This window comes from Heterocephalus glaber, unplaced genomic scaffold (assembly GCF_053883595.1).
Source record: "Heterocephalus glaber isolate CG9 unplaced genomic scaffold, H.glaber_assembly_v1.0 deba00001060, whole genome shotgun sequence".
Lineage (NCBI taxonomy): Eukaryota > Metazoa > Chordata > Mammalia > Rodentia > Bathyergidae > Heterocephalus > Heterocephalus glaber.
The window spans coordinates 226,667-241,811 of record NW_028258185.1 but is presented as its reverse complement, the minus strand read 5'-3'; the positions used below and the strand labels follow the sequence as shown (position 1 = coordinate 241,811).

At 42.9% G+C, this 15,145-nt stretch overlaps 1 protein-coding gene across 3 annotated transcripts in view; it reads left to right on the top strand.

Moving 5' to 3' along the window:
* Window positions 1-15,145, top strand: part of Nckap1l (NCK associated protein 1 like) — a 67,002-nt gene that overhangs the window by 35,882 nt on the left and 15,975 nt on the right. For all 3 annotated transcript variants that reach the window (XM_021250584.2, XM_004872808.3, XM_021250585.2), the window contains exons 12-25: window positions 105-214; window positions 372-504; window positions 894-975; window positions 1,162-1,220; window positions 1,435-1,580; window positions 2,935-3,067; window positions 3,350-3,469; window positions 5,969-6,114; window positions 6,394-6,525; window positions 8,952-9,170; window positions 10,856-10,986; window positions 14,379-14,476; window positions 14,614-14,707; window positions 14,842-14,924. In XM_021250584.2, the coding sequence (XP_021106243.2) occupies window positions 105-214; window positions 372-504; window positions 894-975; window positions 1,162-1,220; window positions 1,435-1,580; window positions 2,935-3,067; window positions 3,350-3,469; window positions 5,969-6,114; window positions 6,394-6,525; window positions 8,952-9,170; window positions 10,856-10,986; window positions 14,379-14,476; window positions 14,614-14,707; window positions 14,842-14,924 (1,686 nt within the window). The remainder of the gene's footprint in view (window positions 1-104; window positions 215-371; window positions 505-893; window positions 976-1,161; window positions 1,221-1,434; window positions 1,581-2,934; window positions 3,068-3,349; window positions 3,470-5,968; window positions 6,115-6,393; window positions 6,526-8,951; window positions 9,171-10,855; window positions 10,987-14,378; window positions 14,477-14,613; window positions 14,708-14,841; window positions 14,925-15,145) is intronic.

Genomic DNA, 15,145 nt, shown 5'->3' with positions numbered 1-15,145 from the left:
ACTACATGACTGTGTCCATGTGCAGATTATCCTAGTAGTTTCCTCTATGCTTTGAAGTTCATTGATAAAGTTGAATGTTCTAATAATCCTTGTCTTCTCCTTAGGCCCTTTTTGCTTTCATGGCCTTGTCCTTCATTCGTGATGAAGTCACCTGGCTGGTTCGCCATACAGAAAATGTCACCAAGACAAAGACACCTGAAGACTATGCTGACTCGTTAGTACTTGACATAGTGAAAAACCTTACCCATAGATGGACTGGGAAAAAGGGTCAAGTGTCCTCAGGAGGTCTCAATTTGTGCCTTGTAATCATTGACTGTCTCATTCATATTTCTAGTCTCATGCCTCTTCTGTTCTCATCCTCACCTTTACAGGAGCATTGCAGAGCTACTTTTCTTACTGGAGGAGATCAGGGCTCTCGTGCGAAGACACATCAAAGTGATACAGCAATACCACCTTCAGTACTTGGCCAGATTTGATGTTCTTGTGCTCAGTGACATTATTCAGGTGTGTTTAGTTGATTATACTTTGGAAATTTCTAGGTGACCTCTGGTCATTTTCTTCTCAAAGCCATGCTGGCTGAATCTCATGCTTTGTAGACTGGGTACCAAAAAGACTTATTTCTTCCTTATATTTGTTAAAAAAATAAAACATGGGTAATTTCAGTAGTCTTTTTTCCCCGCTAAGTGATACTACATAAACATAGGCGAGAAAAATAAAGACAATTTGAATATTAACATGGGAGGGATCCCAGGAATTTCCCTCTGTCTCATCCTTGGCTCCTGCTTTTGGCACCTAGTATTTCTTCCTACCTTTATACACTTACTGAGCTGCAGTCCTAGTTTCTGTCTTGGTAGAACCTGTGCCCACTGACAGCAACTCCAACCTCTCTTTAGAACCTGTCTGTGTGTCCAGAGGAGGAGTCTGTCATCATGTCCTCATTTGTCAGTACCCTCTCCTCGCTGAATCTCAAACAAGGTAACTGTAGGGAGGTGGGGGAGTCAGGGCATATATGAAGGGTCAATATTTTTTTCTGAAGATACTGGTCTTTGAGCCAGGGAATAGGACAAGATGACTTTGAAGAGGACCTACCATTCTACACAGTTAGACTCTAGGATGCTGTTTTACTGTTTCCTTTCACACTTGCTTCTGTTTTTCTTGCAGTTGATAGTGGAGAGAAATTTGAATTCTCTGGATTGAGGCTAGACTGGTTCCGTCTTCAGGTAATGGTCTGTTTCTGTTAGTTGCCCTGTCCTCAGATTCTTCTTTCCTTTCCTATGTCCCCCCCCCCTTTTTTTTCCTGAGCTCTGCTTTATGATGAGTGAACCTTGAGAACTGATGACTAGATGGGACACACCCAGGCTAAACCCCAGTGTTAAGGCAGGGGTGCCGATTCATTCACCTTGTCTTCCCCACCTTCTTCCCTGTCACTGTCAGGCATACACCAGCGTAGCCAAGGCCCCCCTGCACCTGCACGAGAACCCTGACCTGGCCAAGGTGATGAATCTCATTGTCTTTCACTCTCAAATGCTGGACTCAGTAGACAAAGTGCTGGTGGAGACTTCTGACCTGTCTACTTTCTGGTATGTCCTGGTCTGGGCATCTTTATCAATTTATGCGATCTTTTTCCTGGCCTTTGTGGTCTATCGTAATTCCCCTAGAAATCTTGTTTCTTTACCTTCTTAAAGCAGATACTCAATGCCACAGCTCACCCATGGCAGCTTCTACCAATAATCCTCAGGGATGGGGTTGAGGATTGTGCCATATTTGTCCTTGTGAGGAAAGCTGCTTGGACTGGGGATTTAGCTCAGTGGTACCACACCTGCCTGGCAAGTGCAAGGTCCTGAGTTTTGATACCTGGTTTAAAAAAAAAAAAAAGAAAGAAAGCCTTTTGGACTTTACAGAACCTTCCCTTCTTTAGGCTTTTTCATCCATATGTCTTCTAGTCTTTTCTCATCTTCATTGTTTTCTTTGGAAACTTCTTCAACTTTTTTTTTTTTTATAAGCTCTTGGGACTTTCATTTAAAAGAAGCATAAAAAACTTGGAAGTTTAGGCTGGAGAATAGGACCTTTGGAAAATAAACATTTACTTGGTCTTCCATAGGTGACACCCAACAGTTATTAGGTAGCTACTTTTTTGTATAATTGTATTATTTCAAGGATTGCACAACAAAAACAAACAAAATACGATGTTTCTGTTCTCTGAAATCAATATAAATGGGGAGGTACAATACCCACATGTTAAAAGAACATCAACTTAACGGTTATAAATGTAAGAAAATGAAAAGAGAGTATATGAAATTGAGAGGATAGAGGATTGAGGAAAAATCAGTCTCATGGAATTAATTTAGGGAGGTTTATTGGAGCCTGTGTGTCAAACTTTGGGAGAAATGTGAATTTAGGATTTTTTTTTCTCTTTGAGAAAGGGTCTTACTATGTAGCTCAGGCTGGCCTTGAACTCACTGTGTAGTCCAGGCTGGCCTCGAACTCATGGCAATCCTCCTGTCTCAGCCTCCTGAGTGCTGGGATTACAGGTGTGCACTACCATGCCCAGCCAGATTTTTTTGTGTGTGTGTGCTGAGGATTGAACCCTGGGCCTCACACGTGGTAGACAAGTGTTGTATTACTGAGTATTTACCCAGTGCTGAATTTAGGACTTCTAAATTAGGAAAAATGGCCCAAATCATGCAACAGTTTTGAGGGCATAGCAAATTTTATGCAGGGAAAAGGAAGAAGATTATTACTAAACTTCCCTGGGGTTTATTGTAAAAGTCTGAAAGGGTTAAGTTTCTGTGGTTCCCTTCTCTCTCATGGGTAGGGAAATTAGGGGGAGTAGTGAATATTAATAAATATTTGTTGAAAGAATGAATATTATCTCCACTTCAAAGGGCCTAGCTCCTACATCTTGGCTTTAAGTCTCTTCCTCTTTCTCTGCAGCTTTCATCTCCGCACCTTTGAGAAGATGTTTGCTATGACCCTGGAGGAACCCACCATGTTGCGTTATGCCATTGCTTTCCCCCTCATTTGTGCCCATTTTGTCCACTGCACTCATGAGATGTGCCCAGAGGAGGTGGGTGTCCCGAACTCCAAGCCCTGGTATCTTTTTAGCCATCTCTGATCCTCATTATCTAAAACAAAACCCCAGGGGCAGGTTTTGGTCCTAAAAGGAATATAAGCATAGGTGTGTGACATGAGCATTTTAAGATCTCAGTTGATGTCGAGTTATCTTCCCTCCCTGGACCTCAGTTCCTTCTCTGGGATTGAGTAGCTCAGGCAAGGGGAGTCGAGCAGTATGATGAGGAAGCAATGGTTGTCCTGGTGATGACAGCTGCTCCCTTGGTCTTCCTCTTAGTACCCTCATCTGAAGAACCACAGTCTTCATCACTGCAATTCCTTCCTGGAAGAGCTGGCCAAGCAGACCAGCAACTGTGTCCTGGAGATCTGTGCTGAACAGCGAAAGCTGAGCAACCAGGTGGGCTCAGTCTGATCTTTCGGTCTCCTGCTCCCAGTGCCCTCTCTCTCCATCTTTGTTTTCCTCTCAGCTGTCAAGTTTTCTACCTCTTCCTCCAGCAGGGTGATGAGGGCTTTTGTGTACTTGCACTTATGGCTAGATTCCTTTCTTAGAGTAGTCTCTTCCACCCTTACTCCCTTAGGACCAGATAGAGTTGTCTAAAAATACTCCTATTTGAACAGCTGCACTCCAGCGTAATTGGTGTCCCATTTGAGGAGTTCCGGGAGATGGATTAATTTTCCAATTTACTCTCCTCCTGTCTGCCTGTGTACACATGCTTAGGGCAGTGGCCCCAGATCAACTGTCTTGTCTCATCTTTCTGTTCGTCTGCACCCTAAGCTGCACTATCTGAATATCCTCAGGCCCCTCTTTTGTGTTTATCCTCATGACTGCTTTTTTGTCTTTGCCTTCTGGTTTTTCCCACTTCCCTCCCTTGACTGAGTCACAGCACCTGGTCATGATTAGCTCAACCTAAATTTCAGACAACTTGAAAATGAGGAAGTAGTTTTGCTGTTGCCCTGGAGTCTTAGATTTCCCAGACTTCCCACCCTTCCTGGGTTTGAGTCAGGCTTTGTATCAAATGTGGTAGAAAGGGAGCTGGTGTGTGTGTGTGTGTGTGTGTGTGTGTGTGTGTGTGTGTATCTGCATGTGTGCAGATAACACAGTTACATAATTACTTAACCTTTCATTTCCTCACATAAAGTGAGGACAAGAATACTTTCTTCACAGGGGTATCATAAAGATTAAATTAGAGTGTATGGAATATTTGGTATACTGCACTCAATACATGTTAGCTCTTTTTTGTTTGTTTGTTTGTTCAAATACCCTTGTGCTAGATGTTTGGCGTGAGAACCATCCTTGTGCTGGGGAATGTTCCAGTTTAAGGGAAAAGGAAATATAAATGCATGTTTGAAAGACATGTAAGTAATTACTACAAGGAAGATATGCAAATGAATATACTTACAGTATATTCATCAGTCAAGAATATTGACCAAAAGGATTAAGATGCAATATGTACATGTACCAACTACCCGCAATGAATGCATTCATTATGTATTGTACATATGTACTAATAAATTATTTTTAAAGTTAAAAGAAACTGAATATTGACCATATGCAAGGGGCACGGATAAAGAGATCTTCTCAGTGTGTATCAGGAATGATTAAACCATGATGTGAGTAATTATTTTCACAACATCAGAACTTTCACAACCAAATGAGTATTGGCCCTCTGGAAACAACATTTTGGGTAAATCATTAGTGATATCACTATTACTAATACAGTGACATTTTGGGAGACTGCTTTCAGAATTTACCACAGACATTTTTGCATTATCTCAGGGCTAATACGCCTTTGTTCTTCAAGATGGACTTGATTTCTTGGGAATAGTCCAGAGTTTGGATTTAAAGAAAGGAAGTGTGAATCCTGGCACTTTGGGAGGCTGAAAAGGGAGGATTGCAAGTTTGAGCCCAGCCTGGGCAATTTAGGGGCTTAGTGAGACCCTATCAAAACAAAAAAACAACAAAACAAAAAATAATATAAACAAACCCAAAGACAGTGCTAGGGATATAGGCTGATGGAAGGCCCTAGATTAGGTACCAAAAAAGAAAAAGTGCGAATATAAAGTAACAAAACTAGTTTTCTTGTGTAGTTCTTCTGTTGATCTAAAAGTAATTCTTGGGCCGGGGATGTAGCTCAGTGTTTTCGCTGCCTGCTGCGCAAGCGCCGGGACCCGCGTTCGATCCCTGGTACCAAAAAAAAAAAAAAAAGTAATTCTTGCTGAGGAGTTTCCAGACATGCTCTTCATGTGCGTTAACACTGGAATCAATGGAGGCAATTCCAAGGTGATTCCTTAATGATGATACCTGCATATCTGGTTTTATCTTCTGTTTTCTCTATGGCTAACTAGAGATGAGAAGAGATGCCAAACTGATGTTTAAGTGAACTGGAAAGAAATATATTTCAACAAAAGGAGTGGGAAGAGAATGTTGGCCACATTGTGAACTCTGAGTTTTGGAGAGCTGTGGGGGTGTAGGTAACTGTTTTCATGAGAAAGAATATAAAGAAATGTAGCAAGTGAGATGATTGTTCCATCTAACAAAAAAACAACTGTTTTCCTAAGGCTGGAAGACTATAGACAGAACAGCTGGGAGGAGTTCTTAGACCTTATTCTTTTTGCTTGAAATTTTCCATTAGGAAAGACTCTTAGGATGGGGTGGGGAGTGCCGTTCTGAATCTCAGTAGATTCTGCTGCCTTGAAACTTTGAGGCTGGGTGTACATGGGGAGAGATATATAAAAACCGACAAAGGTGAGCATGCTCCAAATAGGGCCCCATCAGAGCAAGAGAAGCAGAAAGATAAAAGAGCAGACCATAATGGAGAGACCTTACAACTGTTAGATGAGCTACTCGGTGGCAGTTTTAGCAGCAAATCCCATTTTCTCATGTTTGTTTCCAAAGCTTCTACCTAAGCACTGTGCCACAACCATCAGCAAGGCCAAGAATAAGAAGACCATGAAACAGAGGCAGACTCCCAGGAAAGGAGAGCCAGAGAGGGACAAGCCGGGAGCTGAGAGTCGCCGGAAGAACCGAAGCCTTGTCACCAAGTGAGGATGGGGTCTCGGGCCAAGGGAGTGCTGCATCAAAGAAGGGAGAAAGTGGAAGAGGGAAGTGATACAGGGAAAAAAATGTAGAAGTGATGGTGAGAAATGGTGGATATGGAAAAGCACTTACATGGGAAAGTCTATTTGCTTTTGAAGTCAGCATTGATATAGGCTGAGTATCCCTAGAAGATGAAAGGGGTCCAAAGGCCATGACTGACACATCCCACCCAGGTACCCACAGATAGTGCCAGACCCCTAATTAATCCTCATTTTTCTTTCTAGCATGGACAAGCTACATCAACATCTGATGGAACTGGCATTGGCCATGAATCACATACATAGTTTCTCTGTGTTTGAACACACTATCTTCCCTTCTGAGTATCTCAGCGGTCACCTGGAGGCCAGACTCAGCAGGTATCCCTCTTTCCTTGTCTATTTTGGTACAGTACAGTAGTCTGCAACATTGGGCTCCATTTGGTCCGTTCTGGTGGTCATGCCACATGCTGGAGATTCTGATGTAGTCTGTCTGGCATGGGTCCCAAGTACCTCTATGAAAAGCAAATGAAAAGAACCCCTGGTTGCTGTAGGTGGTTTTGATGTACAGCCAGAATTAACCACCCCTGATTTAGTAGAGTGAGTAGAAATTAACAGTCAATAGAACTGTGTTGACATCCAGAGCATGAGAGATGACATTGGAGCCAGAATATCTAGCTTATCTGGGCCAGTTTTCTTTTGTACAAAGTAAGAATAATGATATTTACTTTCTAGATAATTATAAATTACCTGTAATTGAGAATTGGTAGATAATTAAAAATAATAATGAGTGTAAAGTTCCTCACATATAACAGGCTGCTCATTCCCTTGTTCCCTAAAGCAGGAGGAGAACCCCTTATATTGGAATTGGGTACTGTAGTCATCAATTAGGAAATAATTGTGAATAATCCCTTAGTCTTCTGTGTTTTGTCTTGGAATATGTAGTAAATTCATGCATTTATTCAACAAGTATTTATTGAACATCTACTATGTGCCAGGAATATTCTAGAAGCGGTTGATATACTTCAGTATACAAAATAGATAAAAATCCCTGCCCCATGAAATTTAGCTTCTAGGGGGGGAGATAGACAAACAAGAAAGCAGAATAGGTGTTAGATTATGTAGTGATAAATGCTAGTGATTAGAAAGATAAAACAGGAAAAGGAAATGGAAGTATTGTGTTTGTGTAGGGGAGAGTGCTACAGTTTTAGATAGAGTGGCCAAGGAAAGTGTCTTTGAGAAAGTAGCATTTGAGGAAACCCCTGAAGGAATTAAAGAAGCCAGGCATGCAACAAGCATTCTTGGTGGTGGAAATAGCTTGCTCCACTGCTCTGAGGTAGGAATATTCATGGTATATTTGAGGGATGTGGAGGTGGCCAGTGAGGCTGCCGCAGAAGGCCTGTGAGAGGGGGGAGAACCTGAAGTTTGAAGGGGCAGAGGAGGGGCCTGGGCCTGTAAGGACCTGGGCTTTTTATTTGAGCTGGGAGCCTTGGCTAGTTTTGAGCCCAGTGTAATAAGATTTGCCTCCATATTTTGGTCTGGCTGTATTAGCAGGAACAAGGACTTCTAGAAGCAAGGAGACCAGTTATGAGTCTTGAGTTTTGATTCTGGGAGATGCAGACTTATTTTTCAATTAGGCTTTTACTTGAGTGCAGTAAAATTAGTTTGTTTTCATTGCATACACATTAGCTATAGCAGAGGAAGTGTCTCATTTTCATACACAGTGTCGAGAAGATGACAGCATGGTAATGCCCATGGGCACACCTGGAGAAGCTGTGGCGGTTTCCAGGCTCTGGAGATGTAGATGTGATCATCTGATTTTCTCTGAATACCTCTGATTTTTGCTTCATAGACATCATTGTTCCAAAAGGCATAAGGCTGACCTAGGTGTTTGGCCTCAGTGAAAACTTTAAAATACCCTGGGCTTGCCCTTAGTTTGCCCTGTCAAGTGGTACTGGAAAGATCTTTTTCTTTCATGTGGGGAGAAGACTATCCTTCCTCCACGAACATTTTGCCAAAAATGTCAAACAAAAACAAAACATTCCTAAATACCTTGTGGTTTCCAAAGAATCTGAGAAACTCATTTATACTGAAGTGCAAGTGACTGATAAAGGCTGAAAGTGAGATGGTCCTCTTTTCTTCGGGTTTACCTTTTTATAAGGAAGAAAGCCTTAAGTCAGTTGACTAACTCTAATTGTGAAATCTCAGGTACCTGAGGAAGGTATTCTGGAAGGAGTTGGGGGCTGGTGGGGAGGCTCTTTCTGGTGTTCCACCCTGAGGTGGCTGCTTGCCAGCCATGCGTGCTCTGTCCATCCACGGCACCCATGGTCACTGGGGACCCTACTGCCCTTCCAAGGTTTTCTAAGATTAGTTTTCCATTTCTGACAGTAGTTGGAACTAATGCATCCCAAGGAGAAAAGGCAATTATTGGCACTGAGAACACAGGTGGTGTGCGCCCATAAAGTCAAATGAAATTTGGGAGCTCAGGTCTTTTACCAACTGACTTAATTTCTCCAGAGGAGGCAGAAGAACATAGTGGTTAGAGATTAAATGTTATTCGATTCAAGTCCTAGTTCTGCCACTTGCTAGCTATGCAGTCTTCAGCAAATAATTTAGTATTTATATGTCTTAGTTTTGTTACCCATAAAATGGGGATAATATTGTTCCTACATTATTGATTTGCTATAAAGTTTAGCTTAAATACTATGTGTCACAAAATCATAGCTCAGTACCTGGAACACAGGATACACTCAACAATTGCTACTGTGTTTATCACTGTGATTGTAATTATGATTTTTATCACTTAGAGCCATTGTGTGGCTGGCTGGCTACAATACCACGACTCAGGAGATCCTAAGGCCTTCCGAGCTGTTGGCAGGTGTCAAAGCATACATTGGGTTCATACAATCAATGGCCCAATTTTTGGGTGCAGATGTGTGCAGAGTCATCCGCAATGCTCTTCTGCAGCAGACCCAGCCCCTGGACTCTTGTGGGGAGCAGACCATCACCACGCTCTACACAAACTGGTCAGTGCTGCTTGTCCCTCCCTCTGTGTCAGCAGTTTTCTCTTTATGTAGGAGGACATCAGGGCCCAGGCATTTAAGCCTCCAGATCATGGACCTCCAAAGGCTTGTTTCTATTTGAGGATTGGAATAGTAAGCAGGAGGCAAGTCCAGACCTCCTTCTGTCCACTGAGAGGTTTCCTTCTAAACTTCAGTATGACACCCATAAACCTATCCTGCAGCTGCTTAACTTTTTTCCTCTTGATCTCCAGTTCTTAACCTTCCTTTTCTGGATTCTTACTGTTTTAATTTCAAATGACCTTACTTCTTTCCATCTTATTTCTCTTTTTGCCCTAGCTTCTCCCTTTGAGAACCATTCTTTCTATTCCGTTGTCTCCAGAACACTGTCTCCTCATCCCTACCCATGGCCGTGTCGGGTATACTAGATTGTTCCTGACAGGGAAGGGACCTCCTCCCTACAACTGAAAAAGTTTCCTTTGAAATTTATAAGGAATGGAGAGCCAGATTCCTGCCTCCCCAAGCCACTGGGTGGCACCCTTAATCTAATATCTGCTTTGCAAGAGATGTTTCAAAGAGGAACCCCACCCTCCCTCCCCGTGCTCCCTGCCCTCATCCCCAGTAAAGAGGAGCAAAGTTTGCAAATTCAAATGCCAACCAGAATCAGGCAGGTACCATAAAGATGTTGTATGCTAATGAGGACTTTGAGAGGTTGGAGAGGGACTGTCCCTCTCTAAAGGGTACAGCCACCACCTAGCACCATGCCAATGTTGCCCCATGAAATTCTTATTGTTTTATGTAAAATCTCTGTTTCAAAAATTTTACAACTAATTTAAAAAGACAAAAATATGTTTGGCTGCTCAGGTTGGTCCACTGGTGGTTAGCTTGTAATCTCAGTAAAATATAGAGTGAAGCTGGTCCCTGAGTGGCAGGAATTCATCAAACTCTCCTCTACTGCCACTAGCCAGAGCCCAGCCCTTCCAACATTGCTGAGAAATTAGGAGGGAATGTTTGGAGACCAGATGGCCATTTTTCAGGGGCTTCTCTGCTCAGGAAGTTTGACATGACACTGGCTTCCAGGAGTCTGGATCTTCAGTACAGCATTTTCATTGGAGAAGTTAGGGCTAAGTATTTTTCAGAGGAGCTCCAATTAGTAAGTTATTTTTGTTTGTTTGTTTCTGCTAGGGATTGAATTCAGAGCCTTGTGCATGCTAAGCAGGTGCTCTGCCACCGAGGTGTACACTCTTAGCTCCCAGTAGTATTTTTTTAATCCCATGTTGGTCCTGTCTTACCACCAGAGGGTAAGCATGAGGGAATGGAATTGTTGGAAAAGAGCAGGGGCTGAGGGAAAGGCATAAGAAGCACACACCATTGCATTTGACAGCAGATTAGAGGCAAAGTGAAACTGTATTACTGGTGGGTTTTTTTTTTTTTTGGTACTGGGGATTGAACTCAGGTCCTTGCGCTTGTGCAGCAGGCAGCGAAAGCACTGAGCTAAATCCCTGGCCACTGGTGGTTGTTTTTGATCCAACTCTTTATGGTGTTAATTAGATCTCTGTATTATCTTGAGTCTTTTCTTCAACCTTGGTCTTTAGTGGAGTTTCTCTTCCCAAGCCCAGTGGTGGTGTAGGGAGCAGTGGCAGGAAGAACAGAGTGGATGCTAATCTATGCTTTCTTGGCCAACCTTGTAGGTACTTGGAGAGTCTGCTCAGGCAGGCGAGCAGTGGGACCATTGTCCTCTCCCCAGCCATGCAGGCCTTCGTCAGCCTCCCCAGAGAGGGTGAGCAGAACTTCAGTGCAGAGGAGTTCTCAGACGTCTCTGGTGAGTTTAGGGCCTGGTCTCCTTGTCAAGGAACTGGGCCTTTCCCCTCAAACAATACCTGTAAATCTTATCTCAGTTATCCTGCTTCCCCAGAGGACCATGATTTATTCTCTTCAGCATCTCTGCAAGAGTCTGCTAGACTTTGTGGACAATAGAAAGAGATTCTAAGCAAGGTCCAGAATTGAAGAGTGGCCTAGGGGATGGAGATGAATAGGGAAAAAAAGAGGAGTTTAGGAGTTAGGCAGTGACACTCAAGTTACTGAGGGAATGTATTTTTCAAAGAGTGGAAAATGATTTTCTCCTTTTCAACTAAGAAGAAAGGTGAAGTATATATAGTTATAGGTAAAGGATAAAGTGTAAGGAGGACATCTCTTGCTTGGAATGACTGAACAGTGGATGTTATGGCATTTTCTTCCTTGGGGATGAATTTTAGAGCCTTAGCCAATATTTTAGATTGCTGATGTTTAATGCTGTAGTAACAACGATGATGAGATAATGAATGACATTCACTGTGAGCCAAGTTTTAAAGGCTTACACATATTAATTCACTTAATCCTCCCAACAGCCTTGAGGTAGATACTTTGTTTTTTGAGACAGGATCTCGTCATGTAGCCCAGGCTGGTCTCAAATTTGCAATCCTCCTGCCTCCTGAATGCTGGGATTACAGGCAGGTATCACCACACCTGGCTCTAGATATTCTTATTATTCTCATTTTTCAGAAGATGACACTAAATATGGCAAAGTTAAGGTGCTTGCCTAGGTTGATGTATTTATAAATGGTAGAACTGAGATTTTTGACTCAAGACAGACAAACTCCAGAACAGTGCAGGGCTGCCTCCCAGTATATAGAAGTGCTTTTGTGTTGAGGGGATGCAGGTAAAAGGTATGTAGTGAATGAGTTGGGAAGCTGTTTCCTTTTTAAATAGAGCCTGAAATCATACAAATCCATGTTTTTAAAAACAGCACTGGGAATTGAACCCAGGGAGTGCTAAGCTACATCCCCAGTCCTTATTTATTTATAAATTTTGAGATAGTCTCACTACATTGCCCAGTCTAGCTTCTAACTTGTGGTCTGTCTGCCTCAGCCTACCACCAACTGAGTAATTACTACTACCAACTGAGTAATTCATGAACTGTTCTACTTCTTCCTTTTCTCTCTCACCTCCGTTTAATTCATGGGTTGTGCATGGTATCTGGGACAGATAGAAGATGTTCTAGTGACCCTCTTTCCATTTTCCTCCTTATTTGGAGATGTTAAGAAAGCCAGAGAATAGTAGTAACTCGGTTTACACACTTAATTCTTTCCACAATTCTGGTTGCAAACGGAATTCGATGAGAACCAAATCAAATGCAATGGTTAGGTTCTGTTTTCCAGTTCGGCTTCTTTTCTGTCACTTTGACCCCATCAGTAAGTGGTCACCTATCTACCATGGAGGTTTTAGATGTCCCTTTCTCATCAACTCTACCCACAAGCTGTAGGCAGCCTCTAAAATCCACTTTAGGTCTTGCTGACAAGTGACAAGCAGCAGGAGGTAATGCTTGTTCCCCCTTTCACCACCCCCACCCCAATTTCCCTTGATTGCCATGGTGATGGGGCAATGCTACGGTAAAAATAGAAAGATAAAAAGAGAAGGATGCCCAGGGTTACTAGCTGGGAGTAGAGAACACTGGAGTAGGGAGGTTCTGCAGATCCACACCAGCAGATCAGTGTGCCTTCTCTCCGTCAGCCCCAGAGAAGGCAATTCCGCCCCTCTTCCCCTCTGTCAGCCATCTTAGTGTTATCTAAATTGACCAGCTAGGAAACCCTACTATAATTCTCAGCTCAGTTTTTTCTGTTGAAGATAGACAACTCTGAAAATGTGTAGTGTCTCCTTTGGGCAAAGCTCTGTGTCAGCTGCTGTGACGAGGTCCGCTTCCTGTGTCGTTGGTGGAGGTGAAGGTCGACTGGTCCTGCCTTCAGATACCTGAGTGTGGAGCCTTGGCTTTCTTTTCTTTATGTACTCTGATGAATGATATTCAACTTGTCTTTTTTCTACTGGTCTTTCGTCATTGTTACTTCTGGTCTTTTATGTTTTCCCCTGCTAGGATGGCCCATAGGCAAAGATCATAGCTACAGCTCCCTCCTATCTGAATTGGTCACTAGCATTTCCCACATGAAATTTCTACAAGCACGTTTTATTTAATTCACCAAGGTAAGAGCAGGGTGAGTGGGAAGGGATAAGGCATTGAGGAACACTAAATTTAGAGGAAAAAATAGTTTAGAGGAAAAAAAACCAAGGCTCTGGAGACATGTGTTGATTATGAAAACAGAAAAGTTAGCTCAAGAAGAGGAAAAGTTGGATAATAAGGTGTTAAATAAGGGAGGCATACCAAATTCCAGGCCCTAGATAGGGAAGGAGTTGTCTCTGCAGAGACGGGCTTTGCAGTGCAGAGACAGGAAGGCATTGCATTGGCTTTCTGGACCCCAATGTGATTAAGTGACCTAGTCTGTGAAACCATGATGAAATGCCAGTTCCCCAAGCAGATGGCTACTGACAGCCATCATAATAAGAATCCCTTATTCATATACATCCTTATAGTTTTCTAAGGTTTTTATAATGTATCTAACTCTCACATCAGTTTTATGAGGAGCTCATGGAAGATACTAATTTCTTCATTTAGAAGCAGGCTCAGGGAGGTTCAGTGACTTGTTTGAGGTTGACGGCCTAACAAGGGAAGTACAGGTAGGACAGCAAGAGGAGCAAGCAGGAGCTACAAATTCTTATAAGAAAACTAATAGTTATCGTTTATGGTTAAGTCTTGGTTTGAGTTCTGGTGGGAAGAGGTAGGTCATCCCATGGACAGGCCAGACCTGTCATCTGAATATAGGATTTTAGACCATTTTTTGCTCCTTGACTTTCCACTTCCTTTCCTTGGTGGACAACATTTTGTTGATTGATTGATGGACTGATTGATACTGGGATTGAACCCAGGGCCTTCACACTGAGCTACATCCCCAGCCCTTTAAATAATATTTTTTAAAAATTCTTTTTTTTAAAAATTCTGAACTCCTTCTGTTTTATTTATTTATTTATTTATTTATTTATTTATTTATTGGTACCAGGGATCGAACTTGGGTCCTTGGACTTGTGCAGCAGGTGGTGAAACCACTGAGCTAAATCCTTGGCCTGTTTTTTAAAATTCTGAGACAGGGTCTTATTAAGTTGCTAATTTTCCCAGCTGAGCTTGAAATTTGTAATCTTCCTGCCTCAGCCTCCCATAGTGCTGGGATTCTAGGCATGAGCTACCATGCCTGGCTGGACATTTTAAATGTTCAAATTATCCTCAAGCTGTGGTACAAATGCTCCAGTATGCTCTGAGTCTCACCTGGGACCTCTGAAACTCTATTCCAGAGATGCGGGCCTTGGCTGAACTCCTGGGTCCCTATGGCATGAAGTTCCTGAGTGAAAACCTGATGTGGCATGTGACCTCTCAGATTGTGGAGCTGAAGGTACTGTGGACCCCGCCCCCTCAAAAAAAAAAAATCATCCTGCCTTGGGGACAGGGGTAGGTGAAGGAGACTGAGGGGAAGAAAGAACATTTGGCCCCTTTTTTCCTACTTAATGTCTCTGTGTTCCTGAGCTGCAGAAACTGGTAGTGGAAAACATGGATACACTTGTTCAGATCAGATCCAACTTTAGCAAGCCAGACTTGATGGCGTCTCTGCTGCCCCAGCTGACAGGTAAACATCTTCTCCTCAGTCAGGAAGGACTATGGGAACAGCATTGTGAACAGCAGGGTTTTTCAGGGATCTGGGGGTTCAAACCTTCGCTATTCTCATAGGTTCTCTTCTCTAACAACCTTCTTTCTCCTCAGGGGCTGAGAATGTGCTGAAGCGGATGACCATCATTGGAGTGATCCTCAGTTTTAGGGCCATGGCCCAAGATGGACTTCGAGAGGTGAGTAGGAGGGAACTGCTAGAGAATCACAGTCACCTCTGTGGTAGGATTTGTGAGAGAAGTTTGTGGAAGGGGTTGGTGAGCACTGAATATAAGCCACTTAGCTTGGCAGGGGTCCTGGAAAAATCCTTGTGGAGAGATGAGCTTAGGAAACCAGATGCATAAGGAGGACAGCTTAGAAAGCTGGCTAGGCTCTTCTCTAAGTCAAGACCCCTTTCCTG